General features: G+C 43.7%; 1 protein-coding gene and 1 long non-coding RNA gene across 6 annotated transcripts in view; one reads left to right on the forward strand and one right to left on the reverse strand.

Annotated features, from left to right (window-relative positions):
• LOC125615075 overlaps positions 1–8,675 on the forward strand; it is a 44,358-nt gene extending 35,683 nt beyond the window's left edge. For all 4 annotated transcript variants that reach the window (XR_007345625.1, XR_007345627.1, XR_007345626.1 and 1 more), the window contains 3 exons: positions 2,994–3,183; positions 6,623–6,754; positions 7,229–8,675. This is a non-coding gene — a long non-coding RNA (uncharacterized LOC125615075). The remainder of the gene's footprint in view (positions 1–2,993; positions 3,184–6,622; positions 6,755–7,228) is intronic.
• The window catches only part of Marchf10 (membrane associated ring-CH-type finger 10), an 87,518-nt gene that overhangs the window by 38,030 nt on the left and 29,278 nt on the right, over positions 1–20,210 (reverse strand). The window contains exons 4-5 of one of the 2 annotated variants that reach the window (XM_015504781.2): positions 11,728–11,902; positions 3,169–3,506 (exon numbers count right to left, since the gene is read on the reverse strand). In XM_015504781.2, the coding sequence (XP_015360267.1) occupies positions 3,172–3,506; positions 11,728–11,902 (510 nt within the window). In that variant the 3' untranslated portion in view covers positions 3,169–3,171. Of the gene's footprint in view, positions 1–3,168; positions 3,507–11,727; positions 11,903–20,210 lie in introns of those variants that run through there. The other variant, XM_015504780.2, reaches the window with a different exon arrangement.

Genomic DNA, 20,210 nt, shown 5'->3' on the forward strand with positions numbered 1-20,210 from the left:
TAGGGGGGGGGGGGCTCTGGTGGTGTTGAGTCAGCAACAAAGCAAGTTGGTAGGGCCTAGAGAAGTTGTGCCTTGGCCATAAAGGAGGAGGAGAGAGTGGAATTTCTCTGGAAAATGAGAATATATTCTTTGGAGGGAGTGAGGGAAGGAGAGAGAGAGGAAGGGACAGGGCTCTTTGTGGAGGGGGACACTAGGAGGGGGTCTGGAGGAGGAAAGCATTTTCTCAGCACCCAAAGTTGCAATGCTTGAATCCAGACAGGCCTCATCCCTCAGCTCTCAGAGACCAACAGCGGCTTCTCTCCCCTCACCTGATTGACAGAAGAGGAAGCTGTGGGGTTCTCGATGAGGAAGAAACAGAGCAACCAGGGAAGGGATAGGCTCGAGCTCAGGCCAAGTCCTAGTTAGAAGGATTTCACTTTGATTCCCAGCAGAATATTCAAATTCCTCCGCCACACCCACCTCCAGGCAGCAGACCCTTCAACTGCTGGCAGATGGACCCTCTGACTCCGACTCCATCCACACACTTTCAGGAAGTCTCTTTCCCCAGTCTGCACCAGCAAGCAGGTCCTTCAAGGTCTGTTTTTTTTTTTTTTCTTTGTCCACTGAGTCTGCTTTACTCTGCCTTTTCCAGAGGCCTTGCTTTCAGCCTTTGAAGGCCTTTAGCATTTAAATATTCAAAAATTGCTTAACACTTTTTTTTTTCTCTCCAAGTAAACTATAAACTCCTTGAGGACAGATACTCTCTCATGGCCAGTCTGTAGGTCGCTTCACACTGTTACACAAGACTAATAACAATGGCTTAGTCTTCGCAGGGCTCCAGAAGATACATTCAATCCCAGCTATGGGGAACTTCAAAACTAGAATCATTTTTTTGATGTGCAAAACACCTAAGAAGGCTTAGGAGAAAAGATTATTTTGTTGTTGTTGCTCAAAAAACTGCTTTCTTTAAAATATCAGATTTCTTAATTTCTAAAATGATTATGTGTCTCCTGTCATTGAGCTCCAGCAAACTGAACTAATAAAGCTGGACACCCAAAGATTATTTTACTAGGTCTGGCAGTGGAGTAGCATTAGGATCCCCTGACCTTTGGCAGTTTGAACCTCAGTTTCTGCAACTGAAAAATGGGAATATTCCTACCTTAAGTTACTGTAAAATTTAGCAATAATATACATACATGACCTAACTTTGTGTCTGGAGCCTATTAGCTGCTAAACCAGTAACTGCTCCTTCTACCATAATGGATACTAATACTTCAAACCGAGGAAAATCTGAAGTCATTCCCATGAGAGAAGTGAATTTGACCAGAAACTTATTGTCATGCAGGCTTTGCAGGTTGAGAATAACTTATTCAGCAGCCTGCAATCCTGTGTCATTCTTATTGATTCTCTCTTCCAAGCCTTCTTTTCTAAAATCCAAAAGGCAAATAGCAATTTTTTTTATTATAATTTGTTCAACAAATACCTGTGTGCCTTTGCTATGCAATGATTGAGGGTTCACAAAGATGAGCAAGACATTTTGGTCATGACCTTAAAGGTTATGATTTAATTTGGCTGCACTGCTCACTTCTTGTCTGAGGTACCCTTTACGTCCATGGAAAGCAAGCTCTTGCAAAACGTTCTTTCTTCTCCATCTACCATCACAGTCACAAATGAGTGACCTTGACTGCATATTTTGCATACATGGATTTAAGAGTTTCAGACATTCAGCAAGCCCACCAAGTTCCTAATCATCTTACCCACATGAATGGTGAACAAAATTTCAGAACTGATCATGGAATGATGGCAACGCTAATAGTCTGCAGGATATCTAAGTCATACGTGCCCTAAGAGGTGAACTATAAAATTCCTCTTCAGGTAGCAGGACAAGCCCTCTGCCTTAGAAAAACAGGAAGGAGTTATGTTCAGAAGTTTCATCTCCTGGTAACCCAATATTCTGCATGTCAGTGAATTTGGAGAAGACTGCGTTTTGCTTCAGACAACATGTAGCCCATACCCTCTTTCAGTATCTGAGCAAAGGGATGCCTCTGATAGCAAAGAAACCAAACAGCTGTTTTGATAAAGGGTATATGCTCCAGTTCTCTTGATAAGCTGGGAAACTGGAATTGATATGCAATAGATCTTAATTGGACCAGGAAAGGAAAAAAAAATGGCAGAAGTCATATATATATATATATATATATAATCTCCCTCACAGCTGAGAACCAAGCCATCCAACTGTCTATGCTCATTCCATGCACTTGATAATGGTTCAGTTCCCTCACACCACTGGGCCCCTACACAGACAGTTCTTGACAGACAAAATTGAAAAGAAAGAGAAAGAGGAAAATACAGTTCCTGCACCTTTATCCTTGTTCAGTGCTACCTTGACTGGCGTCCCTGGTGCCTAGGTGCTGCTGGGATTCCATGTAGGAGATCCTGCTTTGAAAAGGTGATTGCTCCCTTTGGATCATGAGAAGAATTACAGCTTAATTATAAGAGCCAGTGTTGCCTGGTGTAATAGGCAGCTTTCTATATGGCCACAAATAATAGGTCACATCTATTTGCCTATTTGAGTCTGCTGGAAATGTATGTTGTCTCACACACCCAGAGGAGATCTTAATTAAGGCTTCATTATGTACCATAAATATGTTTTATTTTGGAACGCAGGAGGTGGGATTTTTTTTTTTTTTTATTTTAGGAAATGCAATGCCTAATAAGTAGGCAGGAAAGGGAATGTCAACACTGACTGAGCCCTTTCATCTGTCCCTCCTCAGCACGGTCTGGATGGGCTTTCAGTTCCAGAGTATGTTTTCACAAGGACCCGCCTGGTGCCAGCCACCCTTTCAGGGCAGCCTTGGTGACTGCTTATTCATATGACCAAGGGTTTGAGCAGACACAGAAGAGCCTGCTGGGTTTCTGGCGGTGACGTTCCAGAGAGGGCCAGACACAGGAGTTAAGAAATCAAGAGAGTCTTGAGAGATGATGGGATTTTATTGATCGTTTACTTCTTCTAGGGGAAGCTGAGCCCAAAGGAAGTGGTGGCGCTGTCCAGTCTTCCTGCTGCCCTGCATACCACACCTCCTGGTATTGTTCATGGCATTGTTCTGGCCCCTCTCCTGTCATCTGCCTTCTGGAAGCCTGATGTTCCCCTCTCCCTGACTCCTCTGGGCTGCGTGCCTTGCCAGTGGCGACTTACCATATGAGGTAAATCTTACTGGGCCTTCTGGGGCCCGACATGCACAGCACAGGTGTCTCGGATGGAGTTGGGCAGGAGACAGGGAAGCAGCAGAGGGATGAGGGAGACCCAGGTGTGGGGCTTGAGGTGGTGGGGGTGTAAGTCGAGTAGGTGGGAGGGAGAGCCGGAGGAGTGGAAGAGGAAGAGCACTGGGCTGTTGGGGAGGCTGGTGGCACTAGTGGCAGGAGGAGGCAGCAGTAATTGGTATTGGGCTGCATGGTGGGAGAGAAAGCAAAGACGGAGCAGTAAGGGGAATATTCAACACAGAACAGGGGGTGCTCGCTGCTGTCACCTGCATAAAAGAAAAAGAGCAATCAGGAAGCAGCACTCGCCGGTGGGAAAGGACATTAAAAAAGTCTGAGAATGAATCAAAACTCAAAAATGGTTCTTCGGGGGTAGGAGTGGGGCCTCCAGGTGTCGCAGGCACAGCAGGCCTGGCTCCTGCCCAGGAGCCTCCTCGCCTAGATCTGAGTCACCCAGGAGTTAACCAAGGGAAGTGGCATCACCTTCACACCCCTTTCCGGCCAATAGTCTTGGGCAGACCTGGCAGATGTAGGGAAGTTATTCCCCCAGCAAGTTCCCGAAACATCCTGAGGCAGCCATGTGGAAGGCGCGGTCCTCCCCCGTCCCCCACAGCCAGTCTAACAAGCTGTTCTGGCGGCAGCAGATGGTGGCCTGCAGGGCCTCACTGCCTTCAGGCACTCGCCCCCGGGCTCCAGCTGCCCCCGGCAGGAGGTTGTGGTCATGCCCTGATCTGGCCTTTCTGCTCCAGAGGGGAAGCTTGGGGAAAGAGAAAGCTGCAGAGAGACCCTGGTGGGATCACGGGAGGGGGAGGAATCGAGGAGGGACAGGCAGGTGGACCAGAGAGGTGTCCAAGTGAAATCAATGACTTCAACACTAACCTCACGCTCTACCTGCCAACTTCTCTGGAGGCAGAACACGGGCTCCTGATGGAGTCATGATTCAGAGCAACTCCCTCATGCCTGCCCCTAGCCAGCTCGGTCACCTTGAGTCCACCGCTTACCTTCTCAGAACCTGTTTCCTCATCTGCAAAATGAGGCCGGTGTTTGCTCTGGCCTCGCTTCTCCTAGGCTGGTGCTTAGACGAGCAGCCATGAACGTCACCTGGGAGCTTCTTAGAAATGCAGAATCTCAGCCAGCCCCCCCCCCCACCCGCCCCAAACCTACTGTGTCAGAACCTGCATTTTAACAAGGTGTTTCCCATGAACATTAAAGTTTAAGAAGCAAAGCTCTGAGACGGCTGCCCAAACCTCTGGGATGAGCATCTTTGTAGGGCTCCTTCAAAACAGTTTTGCAGAGTCCTGCATGGGAGATTCGATTGCTACTATGGTTAGGATCAGTGCCCTCCAAAGATCCATGTGTTAGAGGTTTGATCCCCAGGTTGATGTTGATAGGTCATTGAGGATGTGTCCACAAAGGGGGTTGTGGGTCCCTGGTCACCTTCCTCTTTCTCTCTTTCACTTTCTAGCCATGAAGTGAGCTTTCTTGCTTCACCACAGGCCCGAAGCAAATCTGTCTACCCCAATCTTGCACTGGAACCTACAAAACTCTGAACAAATATAACCCTTTTCTCCTTATAAGTTAATTATTTCAGGTATTTTGTTAGAGTGTCCTGAAGCTAACTAACACAGAAACTCTGGCTCCGGGATGGAAACAGGAATTTGTGTTTCAGTGAAGCACCTCCTTGGTGACTCTTATTCAGTAGAGAAGTTTGGGAAATGCTGCAGTTAAAATCAGCTTTGATTCTAAAATGAATGGCTGAAATCATTGTAGCCATCCAGTTGAAAACTATTACATGAAGTGGAGGGTCTCAGTCCAATGGAGGGACTCAGGAGTATCTCTGCCATAGATTCAAGCAGATATAATCTACTTTTCCTTCCTACCTGTCTCTCAGAGTGGTTTACTTCTCAGTCATTTTTCTCTCTGGGCGGTTGTCTTCCTCTATTCTTCCTTTAACTGTTCTTTCCTCCCAAATCTCCTCTGTCACCTGTCTTCTGGCTCCACCCACTCTCAGAGGGGAGGAGGCACTCTTGCCATTTCAACCCCCTCTGACTCGCTGAGGCCCTTGGATTCCCTCAAGTGGCAGGAGTGCCCTGATGAACAGCAGACAGGGGACCCGGCATTTCTACCCTCTATCCTTCTTGCTTCTCAAAGACAACACCACAGAAGGGGGCCCACCCTCTTCTTGCTTCCTCAGCCTTGGCAAAGGCAGCCTCCACTGGCTTACTTTTCTGGGCCAGATCCCTGAGATCTCTTTGATTCCTCCTTTTTTTTTCCTGATTCCAACTTCCAAGTCACCAGGTTCTGCTAGGCTTCCTTCCTTAACCATCCCTCAAGCCCATGCCCTCTTCTCTATTCTCTCTGCTCTCATTTCTCCCCGGGTCGACTGCAAGGCTGGTCTGGTCTCTTGCAGACTGGGTCTGGCTGCCCTCACCTTCCCAACTGGTCCCTGCTCCTTGCTATGGCCAGAATCAACATGAAAAATCTGGTCTGGGAGCTGGGGATATAGCTCCGTTGGTAGAATGCTTGCCTCACTGGCACAAGGCCCTGGGTTCCATCCCCAGCACTACAAGAAAAAAAAAAAAATCCAGTGTGACTGTATCACTTCCCTGCATAGTCCCCTTTGATAACCAATGCTCCATTGCCTTCAGCATGACATTCAAGGACCTTGGGGACCTGGTCCTATAGAGCCTAAACTTTATATTCTACACTTCCTAATTTGCAGCCTGACTCTATCTATACCAGAGCTTTTCAAACTCACAGGTGCATGTGAATATCCCTGAGATCTTATTAGGTGCAGATTCCTAGTCAGTAAGCCTGGTTGGGGCCTCAGGTTGTGTTTTATTTGTTTGTTTATTCATTTATTGGTACCAGGCATTTAACTCAGGGGTACTTTACCATGAGCCACCTCCCAAGCCCTTTTTATTTTTTTAATTTTGAGACAGGGTCTCAATAAGTTGCCAAGGGCCTCGCTAAGTTGCTGAGGCTGGTCTTTAACTTGTGATCCTTCTGTTTCAGCCTCCCAAATCACTGGGATTGCAGATGTGCGCCACTGTGCCTGGCTTCTGGTTTGCATTTCTAATAAGCTCTCAGGTGATGCTTCTGCTACTGGTCTGGGGTTGTGTGGAGACCCAAGACCCTAGACTATTTGTAGCTCCTTGATGTCTGTCTATCCATCTCTCTCTCCTCTAGGCCTTTGCAAGCTCAGCACCTCCTGCTGGGCACAACTTCCTTGCTCTCCTCGCCTGGTTAGATCTCATCCTTCAGGAGTCTCACCTTGTTCACTCCTTCCCACAGGTTCTCAGGACTTACCTTGGTCAGGGCAAGCACTGCACTGTTTGCCCTGTTGGTGTCCTGGCCGCCCAGGGTCTGTGTGTTTTATCCCCAGAGCCCAGCAGTGAATGAAGGACCAAGTGAATGAGTGATGAGTGGAAAATCCAATTTGCCCTGGTATCATGCACCCTGGGATGGGGAACTGGAGGTGGGGAGCAGCTGAGTGGACCTGTTAACCTCCCCATAGGTACTGAGTAAATGCATGCCTTCTTCTTCAGTGATCAAATACTTTAAGGTTTTTTTTATAACTAAGTTATAACACTCTCACATCTCAAACTACTTTGCCCAAGCCTAGCAGGTGGTGTTGGGAGCAGGCTTTGGAAGCAGTGGAAGGACTAGGGCGGGTGGGGGGTTCTACCTTTACCAAAGGCTGATACCCAGGGTCTTAATCTTCTATCTGCCTGGTGAAGTAGCAACACTGTAACTCCATTTTACTGATGAGGAGACTGAGTTGGGAAGTTGCCAGCTCACATTTATAAGGCTATAAAGTGGTAGAGCCAGGATTCTGAGCCAAGATTTCACATTCTGGGCTCCGTGATACCTCCCAGCCCCTCTGTCTCAGAAGCATTTGTAAAAAGGGATTGAGAATTATGAATTTCTGTAAAAAAAATGATTCTCTGTTCTCTCATTTATATTGTTTTGTTGTTTCTGACTTGGGCAGATAGCTTGGACCGTTGTTGGACACCAGTTAGACTTGCTGGGAAACCCATTCATCTTGGCCTTTCAGAGAAAATCTTCAATAGAATTTATTTGCAAGGCAAATTATGAAGATTTCAGGATTTGCCCTCAAATTCCTCTCCCAGGCTGCTCTTTAAATATTTCCCAATCCAAAAGAGACCGCAGTTATTTTAGATTTCTATCTTTTAAAACCCGAATTCACCACTCTCGCTTAGTTTTACAAGAACATGTCTTCAAGATAAGCTACAGTGAGGCAGGATAGGTCTCTCACTCCGCCTGCAAATCTGAATCTGGTTAATGACTGACATTGAACTCAATAATCAGTGAGGATGATTTCAGAACACTTGGCTTTGTTTTAAAGGGCAAGATTTTGGAAGCAGCCTCCCAGGACTCCATCCAGATCCAGTTTCCTGAAACATAACTGGGGGTTTCTGCCCAGGCTCCAGGTGAGAGCAGAGAGCAGGAGAGGGCACACTGGCTTCCCATGTGCCTGGCCCTGGGGTCAAGAGCACTGCAGGACTCCAGGAGCCAGAACCCCACAGCACAACGGCCTTTGGATGCCTCTTCCTGTCCTGGAAGGGAAAGAGGAGGCCCCTTTCCAACCCAGGTTGGGGCTGGCAAAGGTCTTCAGAGCAGGAGGGAGTTGGAGACCACCATAGCCTCCCGATCATCCCGGTACCCCTGCATTTGCTGAGCCTGCTGACGGCTCTGCAGCTCGCCAGCCCACATAGAAGCCTGAAATACATGCAACTCTGCGAGGTGTATTTCTCACCCACACCAGTGTTCACTGTGGTTGTGAAGGATCCTGTGTTATTTTAGATAACCCAAGTGGGTCTTGACACACTGCCTGAATTTTCCATGTCCTCTTTGGAGACAAAGCATATCTTTGGCTTGGTGAATAACTCCTGATTATTGGTCTTTTTCCATTTTGTGTTATGCTTTGGAAACTCAAAAAGTGTAGTCAAAGTATGTGTACCTGCATTTTTGTCAAAGATTTTTAAAAAATACACCTCTGATTTTTGTGAAGAGAAAAAAATAGGGGGGTGGGGTGGGGATAAGTTTTAGACAAGGAAAATAATGTTTTTCTGTACCAAGTGCTGCTTTCACATGGGAGGTATCATAATGCTATAATTTATGTAGTGGTTACAGTGTTGTGTGCTATTCTAATGGCTGAGTGTGCTTATCACTGACTCTTCCTGGCAATCCCAGCAGATGGGATCTCTTTTTATCCCTTCTCCATTTCACAGATGATGAAACTGAGGCACTGAGAAATTACTTGCCAAAAGGTACACAGCAAACATGACATGGGGACCAGAAGGTATCCAAGTATTTAAAAAAAAATACTGAGGATTGAACTCCAAGCCCTTTTAAATTTTTTGAATACATACACATATATGATTTTTTTGCCATTTTTTTACTAGTACATTATAGTTGTATGTAATAGTGAGATTTGTTGTTAACATATTTGTACGTGCACACAATAAAATAATCTAATTTGGCCAATATCATTCCCCAGTATTAACACTTTCCTTCCCCTTCTGCCTCCCTCGGGTCCCTTTCCTCTACTCCACTGATCTCCCTTCACTTTGCATGAGATCTGCCCCTTTCTTTTTCCTTTCTAGCCCCCACATCTGAGAGAAAACACAGGACCTTTGACTTTCTGAGTTTGGCTCATTTCACTTAACATAATGTTCTCAAGTTCCATCCATTTTCCTGTATATGACATAGTTTTCATTTTTCTTTATGGCTGAATAAAACTTCATTGTGTATATATACCACATTTTCTTTATCCATTCATTTATTGATGGACATGTAGGCTGGTTCCATAGTTTGGCTATTGTGAATTGTGCTGCTATAAACATGGATATGCATGTATACAGTAGGCTGACTTTAATTCTGCCCCCAATTTTTTTATTTTGAGATAGGTCTTGCTAAGTTTCTGAGGCTGACCTCAAACTTGCAATCCTCCTTTCTTAGCTCTAGAGTCAATGGGCTTACAAGTATGCACCACCACCCATCCAGCATTTTAATTAATTAATAAGCATTTTAATTCCAAAGTATTTGCCCATCAACCACTCACCCTGCCGCACAGAGGGAGATAACAAGGAGCACCACAAGTCAACTTATCCAGAAACAGTTCCAGGGAACCATAAACTTAACTTAAACGTGTGACCTCCAATGGACACAAGTGTGAAGAACAGTAAGAATCTGGTGCCTTCTTGGTTATGAATCTGTTTGTGGAGGGCACTCAATGGGCCTGAGTTGCTAGTAGTGATTTCAGGGGTTCTAGAGGGCATGGATTATCATCACAGGTTTATGGTAAGGCAAGCCACACTCCCCAGCTACACTCTTCTTATTTGGGAAGAATCTGGCCTCACACAGTATGGAAGGACAGCTGGCCTGTTAAGTAGATGTCACAAAGGGATTTCACTGTGTTTGATGCTTCAGGTCTGAACTGGAAAGAAGGTTTGGCCTTGCACTGCCAAACTGGGGTGATTCCCGAAATGCCTTAAGAAAAATATTTTTCTATGGAAATGAAGAAAAGCAGGCAACTGCATTCAACTAGTGGATCAGCTCAATGTCCAGATAATTCAGGAAACAACTCCTCTTTTTCTGCAACAGCAGAGCATTCACTTCAATTGTCTGCATCGTCACCACCCCCAGCTTAATTTTTCCTGAACAGACTCAGCTTAAATTCTTGCCACAGTAGTGGGCTCTCATTTCCTACGCTAACTGGGAACTCCAAGGGTGGGTCCACACGAGTTAAAGGAATGGACGAGTGGATCGGAACACACTAGCACTTTGCTTTTAGGCAGCTTCTTGATCAATGCAGATCACTGCACACCTGATTTGGCACTGCCATCAATCTCTAGGACTGCTGTGCTGGACAGACAGCCGGTTCCTGTCTAGCGCATGACTACCGGGTCTTGGATATAGGCTCAGGCCGTGATATGACAGTGAAGCTGGCAGTTTGTAAATACTTCTACTATAAGTGACATTCCTCATTTGATGAAAAAGATGTCTTTTTGCCAATTTGGCTCTCTTGCTTAAACCTTGATGTTTTTCAGTCTGGTAATTCTTCAAATTTGATTTTTCATAGAATGGAAGGTGAATTAATTCACTCTTTTTGTCAGTGCTGTAAGTTCCATATGGAGTTTGCTCAATCTGAAAAAACATCTGTATTAATCAGACACACTAAATCATCAAGTGGGCCTCAGCAGTTCCTTTTAATGTTTTTACTCCCAAGATGACAAAGCAACAGCTACCAGTTTTTAGTAAGAAGGCAAAAAAGTCAAATTGAATGAGTGGAGTCCATATTATTTAAACTTACACTCAAAATTTTGCAATTAAGATATACTCAATTCAATAAATTATAACTTGTATTTTGAAATATTTGCAGCATGACCTCCTCTACTTTATTTTGGCCTTAAGACAGTTGAATTCAGAGCCTAAAGTCTTTAAAGTGAGAAATTAACTGTGGTGTTACTTTTCCCTGATTAAATAAGGAGCAAGAGATGTGGCTTTGCCTGAAAGTACATTGTTATAGAAGTTGAATTGAGGGCTGGGGGTACAGCTAGGTGGTAGAGTACGTGCTCTGGGTTTGATCCCCAGCACCACAAAAAGAAAAAAAAAAGTCAATTTGGTTTTTACTTCATTATAGCAATAAAACGTGGGTGGTTAATCTGAGTGAAAGCTGACATTTTCTAAAAAATGCATTAAGATTTAACTGGACGGGTGGTTGCATGACAGAAGCTATTTAGGATTAGGAAGTAGCTGTGATTCGGATTTTAATGAATTGCAGTTATTTACGAATTCTTCAGCAGTTAGTTTGGATTCCTTCCCAGAAGGCAGAACTCTCTGCCTAGTTACCCCAACTTATACTGGTTCCCAGAGGGTTCAAGTTTGTCCTATAGATGTTGGCTTTGATGGGAATGAGCCTGAGGGACTCTAATCTTCCCGTTGATTTTAGCACTCCTAGTGCAAAGACCAGTCCGTGATTTGAATCACAGCTAAAGAGTGAATTATTTACCAAACTGCACAAAAAGGAAGGATTTATCAAGTTCCTTTGCTCCCAGAGAGGACAAACACAGGACTGGAGGACTTTATTAGTTTCCCTTTCAGCTATAAATTATGCCATTTGGATGCTTTTGAAAGCTCCTCTGGCCTCAGTCATAACTTAATACCTGGGACCAAATGCCTTTATCCCCCCAAGAAGGGTATAAAGGCAGCAATTCTGGGGACTGCCACACCAAGCAGATAATTGGCTTGAGAAAAGGTCAAGGAGACAGTTTGTTCTGCATAAGTCATGCCTCTTTGACCTGATGGTCACTGCGGAATTTACCATGTGCACAGGATCATTCCCCAAATTGGAATTAGTCACTTGGAAAACACCAGGTTTAACCAATACCACTAATTTGATTGTTGTCATCGTGAAGGCAGGGATTTTTAGATGCTGTGAATTTCAATAAATCAGCCACTCACCTGAAGGGGATTTAGTGGTTTCTGATGATTTCTCAGGTTTCCTTGGAGTCATGGTACTCTTATGTTTTTGCTTGACTGATGTTTGGTCAATTGCTGGAAGTTTGGATTCACACTTAACCCCGCATATCTTGCTAGATGCTCTGGATTCAGCTACAGAATCATCCTCACCAGAACTCTATTGAAAATGAAAGATGTCTGAGTATCAGTGGCCAAGTAGGTCACCTTTGCTAGGTAAAGAAAAAAGAAATGAGGTGAATGTAGGGACCCCCTCCAGCAACGATGCTGAAGCATCTTCCCGTGTTCAATGAGCCCTTTTGTGAGGTTTTTTCCTTTTTTTTTTAATGGAATGGGAGTATCAACTTAGAAATAATGGCAAAGTTAATGAGGTTATTTTGTAAAATATTATGAAAAGAAAGAATTCGAGTCTGTTTTGCAACACATCCTGAAAAGAATGCATTTAATAATTCAATGACCAATAAGTAGCTCATGTTAAAAGCTACTATACAAGGAGAGAAAGAAACAAACAAACAGTGCTTTTAAAATTTCTTGAAGTTTGTTATTTGAACTACTTTGGGGGTGGGTGAGGGAAGATGTTCTTTATGTTAATCATACACTTGACGCGGAAAGGAAATCGCGATAGTGTGGTGGAGACTGATTAAATCAAGCCTCGGTTTCAATATTCTGCATTATTGGGTGCAGCCTAAGACAGATGAATCTTAAAAAAGTCTCCTCCTTGTCAGTCTTCTATAAAGAAGTCAGCATAAATCTATGCGTGGATAAATTGTGATTCCTGCGGTGTCAGAATATCTCAACACAGCCTGGCAGATGCGATAAAAATTATCCAGGCGTTCAACGGTTTTATACTTTGCCACATTTATACCCACCAAAGAAACGATGGAAAGAATATAAGTGACTATCAAAAACCTGATATTCCAGGGTGATTTAAGTACAGCCTTATGACTTTAGGACCTGGTATTAGCACTGTTTGATGGGCCAGACGCTGTGCACCAGACAAAATCACAAGGGTTCACTCCACCCCCAACTCTAAGGGTGTTCCCCTACATTGCCCATTAGTCCAGTACTGGAAAGCCCTCTGTAAGTGTGGACTTTTGCAGACACAGGCTGCTAAATGAATGTCCCCGGCACCTCCCCAGCGGCTGCAATTTGTATTGATCTTGCTCATTGTCCTCGTGGACAGTCGCGGCATTTTCATTTCACAGGCTCCTGACTCAGGAAAATATTCCAAATAGCTTTGAATTATTGGGTGCAACACAAGACAAACTAAACTCTAAAAAGCCCTCTACTTGTCAGTCTTCCATATGGAAGTCTCTATAAATCCACAGGTAGACAGATCATTATATTTCAAGACAATAAATCATGTTTTTAAATTTAGTGTTTGGATACAGCCTTCAGACAAATAATTATTGTGACTCCATGTATTTTCAGAAAACACACCACCCTCAGATAAAGGGACAGGAAGAGAACAAGACATAATGAATGGATTGTTTTCTGCCTTTTTCCCTTTTGATTGTGTGACTTAATAGAAATCCTTGAGAACTATTCTGACATGTCTAAGATGAAACATTAGGGTCATTTCTGAGCATGAGATGAGTTCTCTATTCTCAGAAAAGGAAGTGTGGGCAAATTTTAGTTATGATGCCTAAGACTGTCATTGTAAGCGGGTGATGGAAGTCACAGTGCCTGGATTTGGGTCCCAAGCAGAGCAGCAGTGAATATGGGGCAGAATTTCTCCAACACATTTCCCACCCCAACAGCTTGCTTTACTTTAGATGGTCAGGCAGTCTGCTCACCCAGAGGCCTGCACTTCAACCTTTTCTTTCCAGTGGGCAGAAAGGCAGGGCTCCAGGCTAAGAATTTCAACTCCTGCACTAGAGCATCAGGAACAGGTGTCTGCTTGAGTGAGTGGATCCATCCCCATCACCCCCAGCCAGGGCTGGGATTTTTGGCCTGCCCCCAGGCAATGGGGAATTGGGAGGGGTTGGCAAAGAGCCTCTTTATTGGGTGTGTGTTAAGCCTGTGTTTATTCTTCCTTCACCCATTCATTACCTGGAGCCTCCAGAGCACTAAAGAGGTAAAAGAGGGCGTGGCCAATCAAACCAAGCCTGTCAGGGTAGGATGTGCACCTGTTTTCTGTGCACATCCTCCGCCTTCCTGGTTCCAACCACCCTTACTTCCAGGTGGTAATCATTCTTAAGACTCCAGAAATTGCCACCAGAAGTGTGTGATTTGGTCAGATGGAGACAGGAGTCACAGTAGCGAGACCAGTAATACTTAGGAATGCACTAATGGATCGTTTGAGGCCTGCCTCATTGAGCAATCTTAAGCAAGGCATTTCAGCTTCTTCTGTTGTCGCTCATGTCCTCGGCCCTCTATCCTTTGGTGAAAACCCACTGTGCTATCTGGGGAGGATGATCCTTGGGTGGGAGAAGTTGTAGTAAACTCATTCCAGCAATAAAATGTGGTATTTAAAACCCAGGCACCTAGCTTCTTAGGAGCGAATCCCACCTTTGGAACATAATAATTGTGTGACTAGTTTTTTTTGTTTTTTCTTCCAAGTCTGATTTTCTCACGTGTGAACAATAATATCTACCTACCTTTTTGTGGTTTCATGAGGATTAACTGAGATAAGATATGCATATAGCACTATGTAATATAACACAGTAAGGGCCATGTAACTGTTGGCTTTTATAATTAGTTATTCACATCCAGCCACCCTTAAAATTAACAAGCTAATTACTAAATACTAACCACCCACGGGTGAAACCAAAGCCAAAGACTTCAGTGAAAAATCCTACTGGAGTTTGCCTCTTCCAAAGAGAGATGGACAGAGAGGTGGGTCAGTTCCTCCACAGCACTCTTGTTTTTCTCTACAGGCCATATATTTATTATAGTCATAAACAGCCAGTTGAAATTCCTTCAGTCTTAAGAAAATATGGTGCATTTTTTTCAGACAGTAAAGCTCTAAGAGCAAACATTTAATAATATTTAGAAATTATCAAACAAGCAATAATTAAACTTTTTGACTTAAAGTTGATTTTTAAAACCTGTATTTTCCTCTTATAATTTTGAAAATTACAGTTTTCACTTCTTCTCCATATGTTCCTGAGTTGAAATGTCACATGGAGGTGGAGGCAGCAGCACATTGCTATTTCTTTGCGGGGAAGAAAACCAGCTCTATCATTCAGAGTCAAAGCCTAAAACAACGACAACAACAACAAACCCCACCAAATGACAAGTTACAACAAAAACCCAACCTATTAATACGTGAATATGTTTAATATTGATAATTTGATAAAAACCTTCATAAAACCATGTTAACTAAAATAATTTATTGATTCAATCCATCCAATTTTTTTCTGGAGTATTGTTATTTTTGTATTTAAGTCTTTCCAAAGATCCCTTACTTTCCCTTCTGGTATCATACATAATAAAGGAAATACATTATTTTGCCCAGGGCTCAGCTCTCTCTCAAAAGTTCAGAGAGTGGGGATGCTAGGTTGTGGCTCACAGTACAGTGCTTGCCTAGCACGTGGGAGGCGCTGGGTTCCATCCTCAGCACTACATAAAAATAAATATAAAGTTATTTTTTAAAAAAAACTTCAGAGAAAGCCAGGTGCAATGGCACACATCTGTAATCCCAGTGGCTTGGGAGGCTGCGGCAGGAGGATTTCAAGTTCAAAGCCAGCCTCAGCAAAAGTGAGGCACTAAGCAACTCAGTGAGACCTTGTGTCTAAATAAAATACAAAACAGGGCTGGGGATGTGGCTCAGTGGTCGAGTGTCCCTGAGTTCAATCCCCAGTACCACCCCCTACCCAAAAGAAAGTTCAGAGAAAGCTGGGGGTGATGGTGCACACCTGTAATGATGGGGCACAGTGGGCGCGAGGCTGAGGCAGGAGGATCACTAGTTCAAAGCCAGCCTCAGCAACTTAGCAAGGCCCTAAGCAATTTAATGAGAATCTGTATCTAAATAAAATATTTTAAAAAGGGCTGGGTGTGGTTCAATGGTTAAGCGACCCTGGGTTCAATCCCTGGTTAGCTGCCCCCCCCCCAAAAAAAAAAAGTTCGGAGAGACTTGTAATGGAAAAAGAAGAGGTGTGATTAAGGGACCAGGCAGCAGGGGAGGACTTGGATACGCTGTGATGGTTAAAGTGAGATCTCCTGGAGGGTGGAGAAACAGGGACAGGGGAGTGGGATGCATCTCCTTGGGAATGTGAGGAGCTTTAAAAACTGGGACGTGGCAATATTGAGTGTGAAAGCGTAAGGTGACGATGAACAAGGCTGATCAGAGGATGGGTAGACTGGAGGAGGCGGGGACAGAAAAGACTTGAAGTTATTTTCCAACTCTCTTTGGTGGTTCCTTTCCAAGACCCAGGAAATTGGTTCTGGGCTGGCACGCCCGCTGCCGCCCTCCCCAGGTGTGTGGCTGAGCGCTGACAGACTGACGTGTTTGAAACCCACTTTTGCCGGGTGTCAGCGATGGAAGGCTGAGCTGAGTGGATCCTACGATGCAGGGTGGATCAGGGCACGACTGATGAAGAAGAGGGAAGAGGCTAAGGGTAGTGTTAGGCTGGAGCCAGGGAAAGATTGTGTGTTTATTACATTTGAAATAAACTTAGTCCCATGGGATTGTGAAGACCGTGATCAAGGAAGTGAACTTCGGCAGTCAAACTGGGACTTGAGACCATGTGACTAGCATTGACTAGGGACCATGTGTGCAAACGAGTATCTTCAGAGTGCTGTCCCCAAAGCCCACATTCAAATTGTGCTGCAAACATAAAAATTGCCTTAGGGAATTAAGGCTAGGATGCATAAATGGCACTCTGGTTAGGATGGATACCTTTACATATCAAAGAAGTTTATATAAAGCATGTTCTACATGGAGCAGTATTGTACATGGAGTGGTTTTAGCACCAAGCAAGTTAAACTTTCTCTTGTCCAGAAAAAAAGTCTAAGAGCAGCAAAAGCCTTCCCATGTTTTCAGGACATTTAGAGGTCACCAGAACTGTAAAATGGAACAATAACAAATAAGAGCAATCAATAGCCTTTTTTTTTTTTTCCTTCCGGCTTGGGTCTTCCCCACCTGAGTCCAAATTAAGCTTATTTGTCTTTCCACCTAAGGATGTGGCTGCCAGGGGAGGCTGGTCAATACAGGGTCAACTTGAAAGCTCTTGCTCTTCATTTTGCCACAAGATGCTTTTTGGAGGCAGCTGGGCTGCCGTAGACATAACCATCATGGCATCAGGTTCTCTAGAGAACTCTCTCCTGCTTGCACACTTCTGATTCGCATGCTAGAAGGTTGGAATGATTCATCTGGGGCTCTCTCCTGAGTGGCCTCAGTGATTAAAATCTCCCTAATATTTGGTCACCATTGGGTCTGCTCTTGAAAGTGGAGTATGTGTGGGACTTTAGAACTTGCTTTGCAATTACTATTCATCCCACTATGGAACGCCCAGAGGCAGTGAACTACAGAAATAGCAAGCATGACATACTTTCTGATGCCTGTTAGGTATTTCCTATAATGTACATTAACCATTGGCATGTTGAAGAAGCCACAGTTGACATGGGTACATGCTTTGGGTTTCTCAATACTGGGGACACTTGTGTTCATTGTTCTCCAGATGTCCTAGGAATGGGTTCTGTGTGGTGGGCAGTGGGTAAAGAAGAGTATGTGGGCAGAAAATGGTTGGGTTTTAAACATTTGAACACTAAAAGGTAGTGCTTAGTACCACATCAAAATTTCCCCGGAGTTGGGTATTTTTCAGATATGGTTTTGCTACAATGTATGTTCCCTTCATCTTTATTTGAATTTATAGTCTCCTTTTAAGCTGAGAGGAGACTCTGAGCAACATGAAGGGTTTGGCCTTCCAGTGAAGGTCATCCTTGAAAATGCTGCCAACTCAAAATAAGAGGTCGTGAAACATGGGAGGCAACGAGAAGCACCATATACACCTGCTACGTCTTCAGCTGACCACCAGGCACTTGCAGGAACATAGAAACCAGAAGCATAAGCTGGGAGACCCAAGTGTAATGCCTTACAAGCCAAACGCAAAACCACACTGAATTAAGTGATAAACTGGGTCAATCCAATGCTCAAGCTATTGAAATGCCTGAGAAAAGATGAGAAGTCAAGAGAGGTTGATGGTATGTGCTGGGACGTGAAGCATGAGCAGAAACCAGCGATGCCGGAGGTACATGTGAGCCATGTGAACATGGAGTGGAATCACACTGTGACTCCTGGTCAGTCAGTCCAGGGGCCAGAGTAGAGGGGGTGGAGGGAGGGTCTGCTTGCCGGGAGCTCTGAGAATCAATGTGACAGTGAATCAAGTCCATCTAAAGGTTTCTGAGTAAAAAAAAAAAATTGCTTAAAGTGGAACCTTAATTTGCTTCTTTTGGAGGAAGAAAACAAAGCATCCTGCAAATTTGCCAGTGAAATAGTCTCTCTGTTGTTTCTTTTCTTAATATATATATATATATATATATATATATATATATATAGTTGGGCATAATACCTTTATTTTATTTATTTATATATGGTGCTAAGGATCGAACCCAGCGCCTCACAAGTGCTAGGAAACGCTCTACTGCTGAGCCACAACCCCAGCCCCATCTCTCTGTTGTTTCAATGGTTTATTTTTTCCATACTTTTTTTTTTTTTAAAAAACTTTGTTTTATTTGTTTATTTTTATGTGGTGCTGAGGATTGAACCCAGGGCCTCACACATGCTAGGTGAACACTTTACCGCTGAGCCACAACTCCAGCCCCTTTCCCATACTTTCTTATTGGTGCATTATAGTTGTAGATGATGATGGGATTTGTTGTTACGTGTTTGCACATGCACATAATACAACGATCTAATTTGGCCAGTACCATTCCCCAGTGCCCTCCTCCCTCTCCCTGATCCCTTTCCTCTACTGATCTCCCTTTGATTTTCATGAGATCTGCTCCCTCTTCTTTTTTTTCTTCCTCTCTAGCTTCCAATCTGAGAGAAAACATAGGACCCTCGAATTTCTGAGTTTGACTTATTTTGCTTAACGTAATTTTCTCTAGTTCCATCCATTTTCCTGCATATGTCATAATTTCATTCTTCTTTATGGCTGAATAAAACTCCTGATGTATATTTTCCACATTTTTCTTTATCCATTCATTTATTGATGGACATGTAGGCTGGTTCCATAGTTTGGCTACTGTGAATTGTGCTGCTATAAACATGGGTAGGCATGTATTGCCATAGTTCAATGATTTATTTTTTAAAAATCTATTTTTTTTCTTTGTTACCAATGAAATGCATGCTTATAGCAGAAAATTAGAGACAAGCATTAAAAAAAGAAAATTAAGCTGGGGGAAATGGCACATGCCTGTAATCCCAGTGACTTGGGAGGCTGAGACAGGAGGATTCCAAGTTCAAGGCCAGCCTCTGCAATTTAGCAATACCCTGTTTCAAAATAAAAAAAATTAAAAAGGGCCAAGGATGTAGCTCAGTGGTAAAGCACCCTGAGTTCAAGCTCTAGTATCACAATACACCCCAGAAAAGAAAAGAAAGAATATTAAAACACTCAAAAATCCTTTGACCTTGAAATAAAAACTGCAAACGGGTTGGTCTGTATTCTTTCAGACATTTTTTATGACCATGAAGGAGACTACTAGCTTTCTATTGAAATCCCTGCTAAAGCTGCAGGAGTCAAAGCTGCAATGTGGCTGCCCACCTAGCACTGAATTTTTCAGCCTCTTGTGCAGCGGGGCCTCAGGAGGAAGGTCTCACTAGGGGAGCATGAGCGGAAGAGATGTGAGCAGTCTACTTCAGAGAAAATCTCTGGTCTTGGACCTCTGCCTGCCCCCTTCCTGTGAGCTGGAATGGCAGTTTGGAAAGTCACATTCTGAAGACAGCAGCCTCAGTCCCTGGAAGTCTCCATAGAGAAGAGCAGCCTGCCGAGGTCATCCAACCAGGACTGTCATATGCAAGAAATAAACTTCCGTCTTGACTGAGCCAGTGCATTTTTAGTCTCTTTGTTACAGCAGCCAACATTACCTTAACGTGTACTGTTATGCGTAGGTATAAAGATGATTTTTTCTTACAAAACAAAATTGCGCCACACATACTGCTTCACTTAGCAATACATTGCAGCAACAGACACCTTTCTATACTTTTTTTCACCCATATTGAGAATTTTCAAATCTATAGAGAAGTTGAAAAAATAGTATAAATAACCACATTTTTTTACCTTGTCAATTTGCTCTCTCTCTCTCTTTCCTATTCTTTCTCTGAATAATTTCAAAGTGGCCATATTCCAATATACTTTGGCCCTAAATACTTCAGCATGCATTTGCCTACAAAGTCACAATACCATTATCTTACCGAAGAAACTTTAATAGTTTCATAATATTACCTAATATACAGAGCATATTCAAACCCAATTGTCCCCAAGATATCTTTTTTAGCATGCAGTTATTATATCCCTTTCGTC

Source organism: Marmota marmota, unplaced genomic scaffold, assembly GCF_001458135.2.
Source record: "Marmota marmota marmota unplaced genomic scaffold, marMar, whole genome shotgun sequence".
In the NCBI taxonomy this organism is placed as follows: Eukaryota; Metazoa; Chordata; class Mammalia; order Rodentia; family Sciuridae; genus Marmota; species Marmota marmota.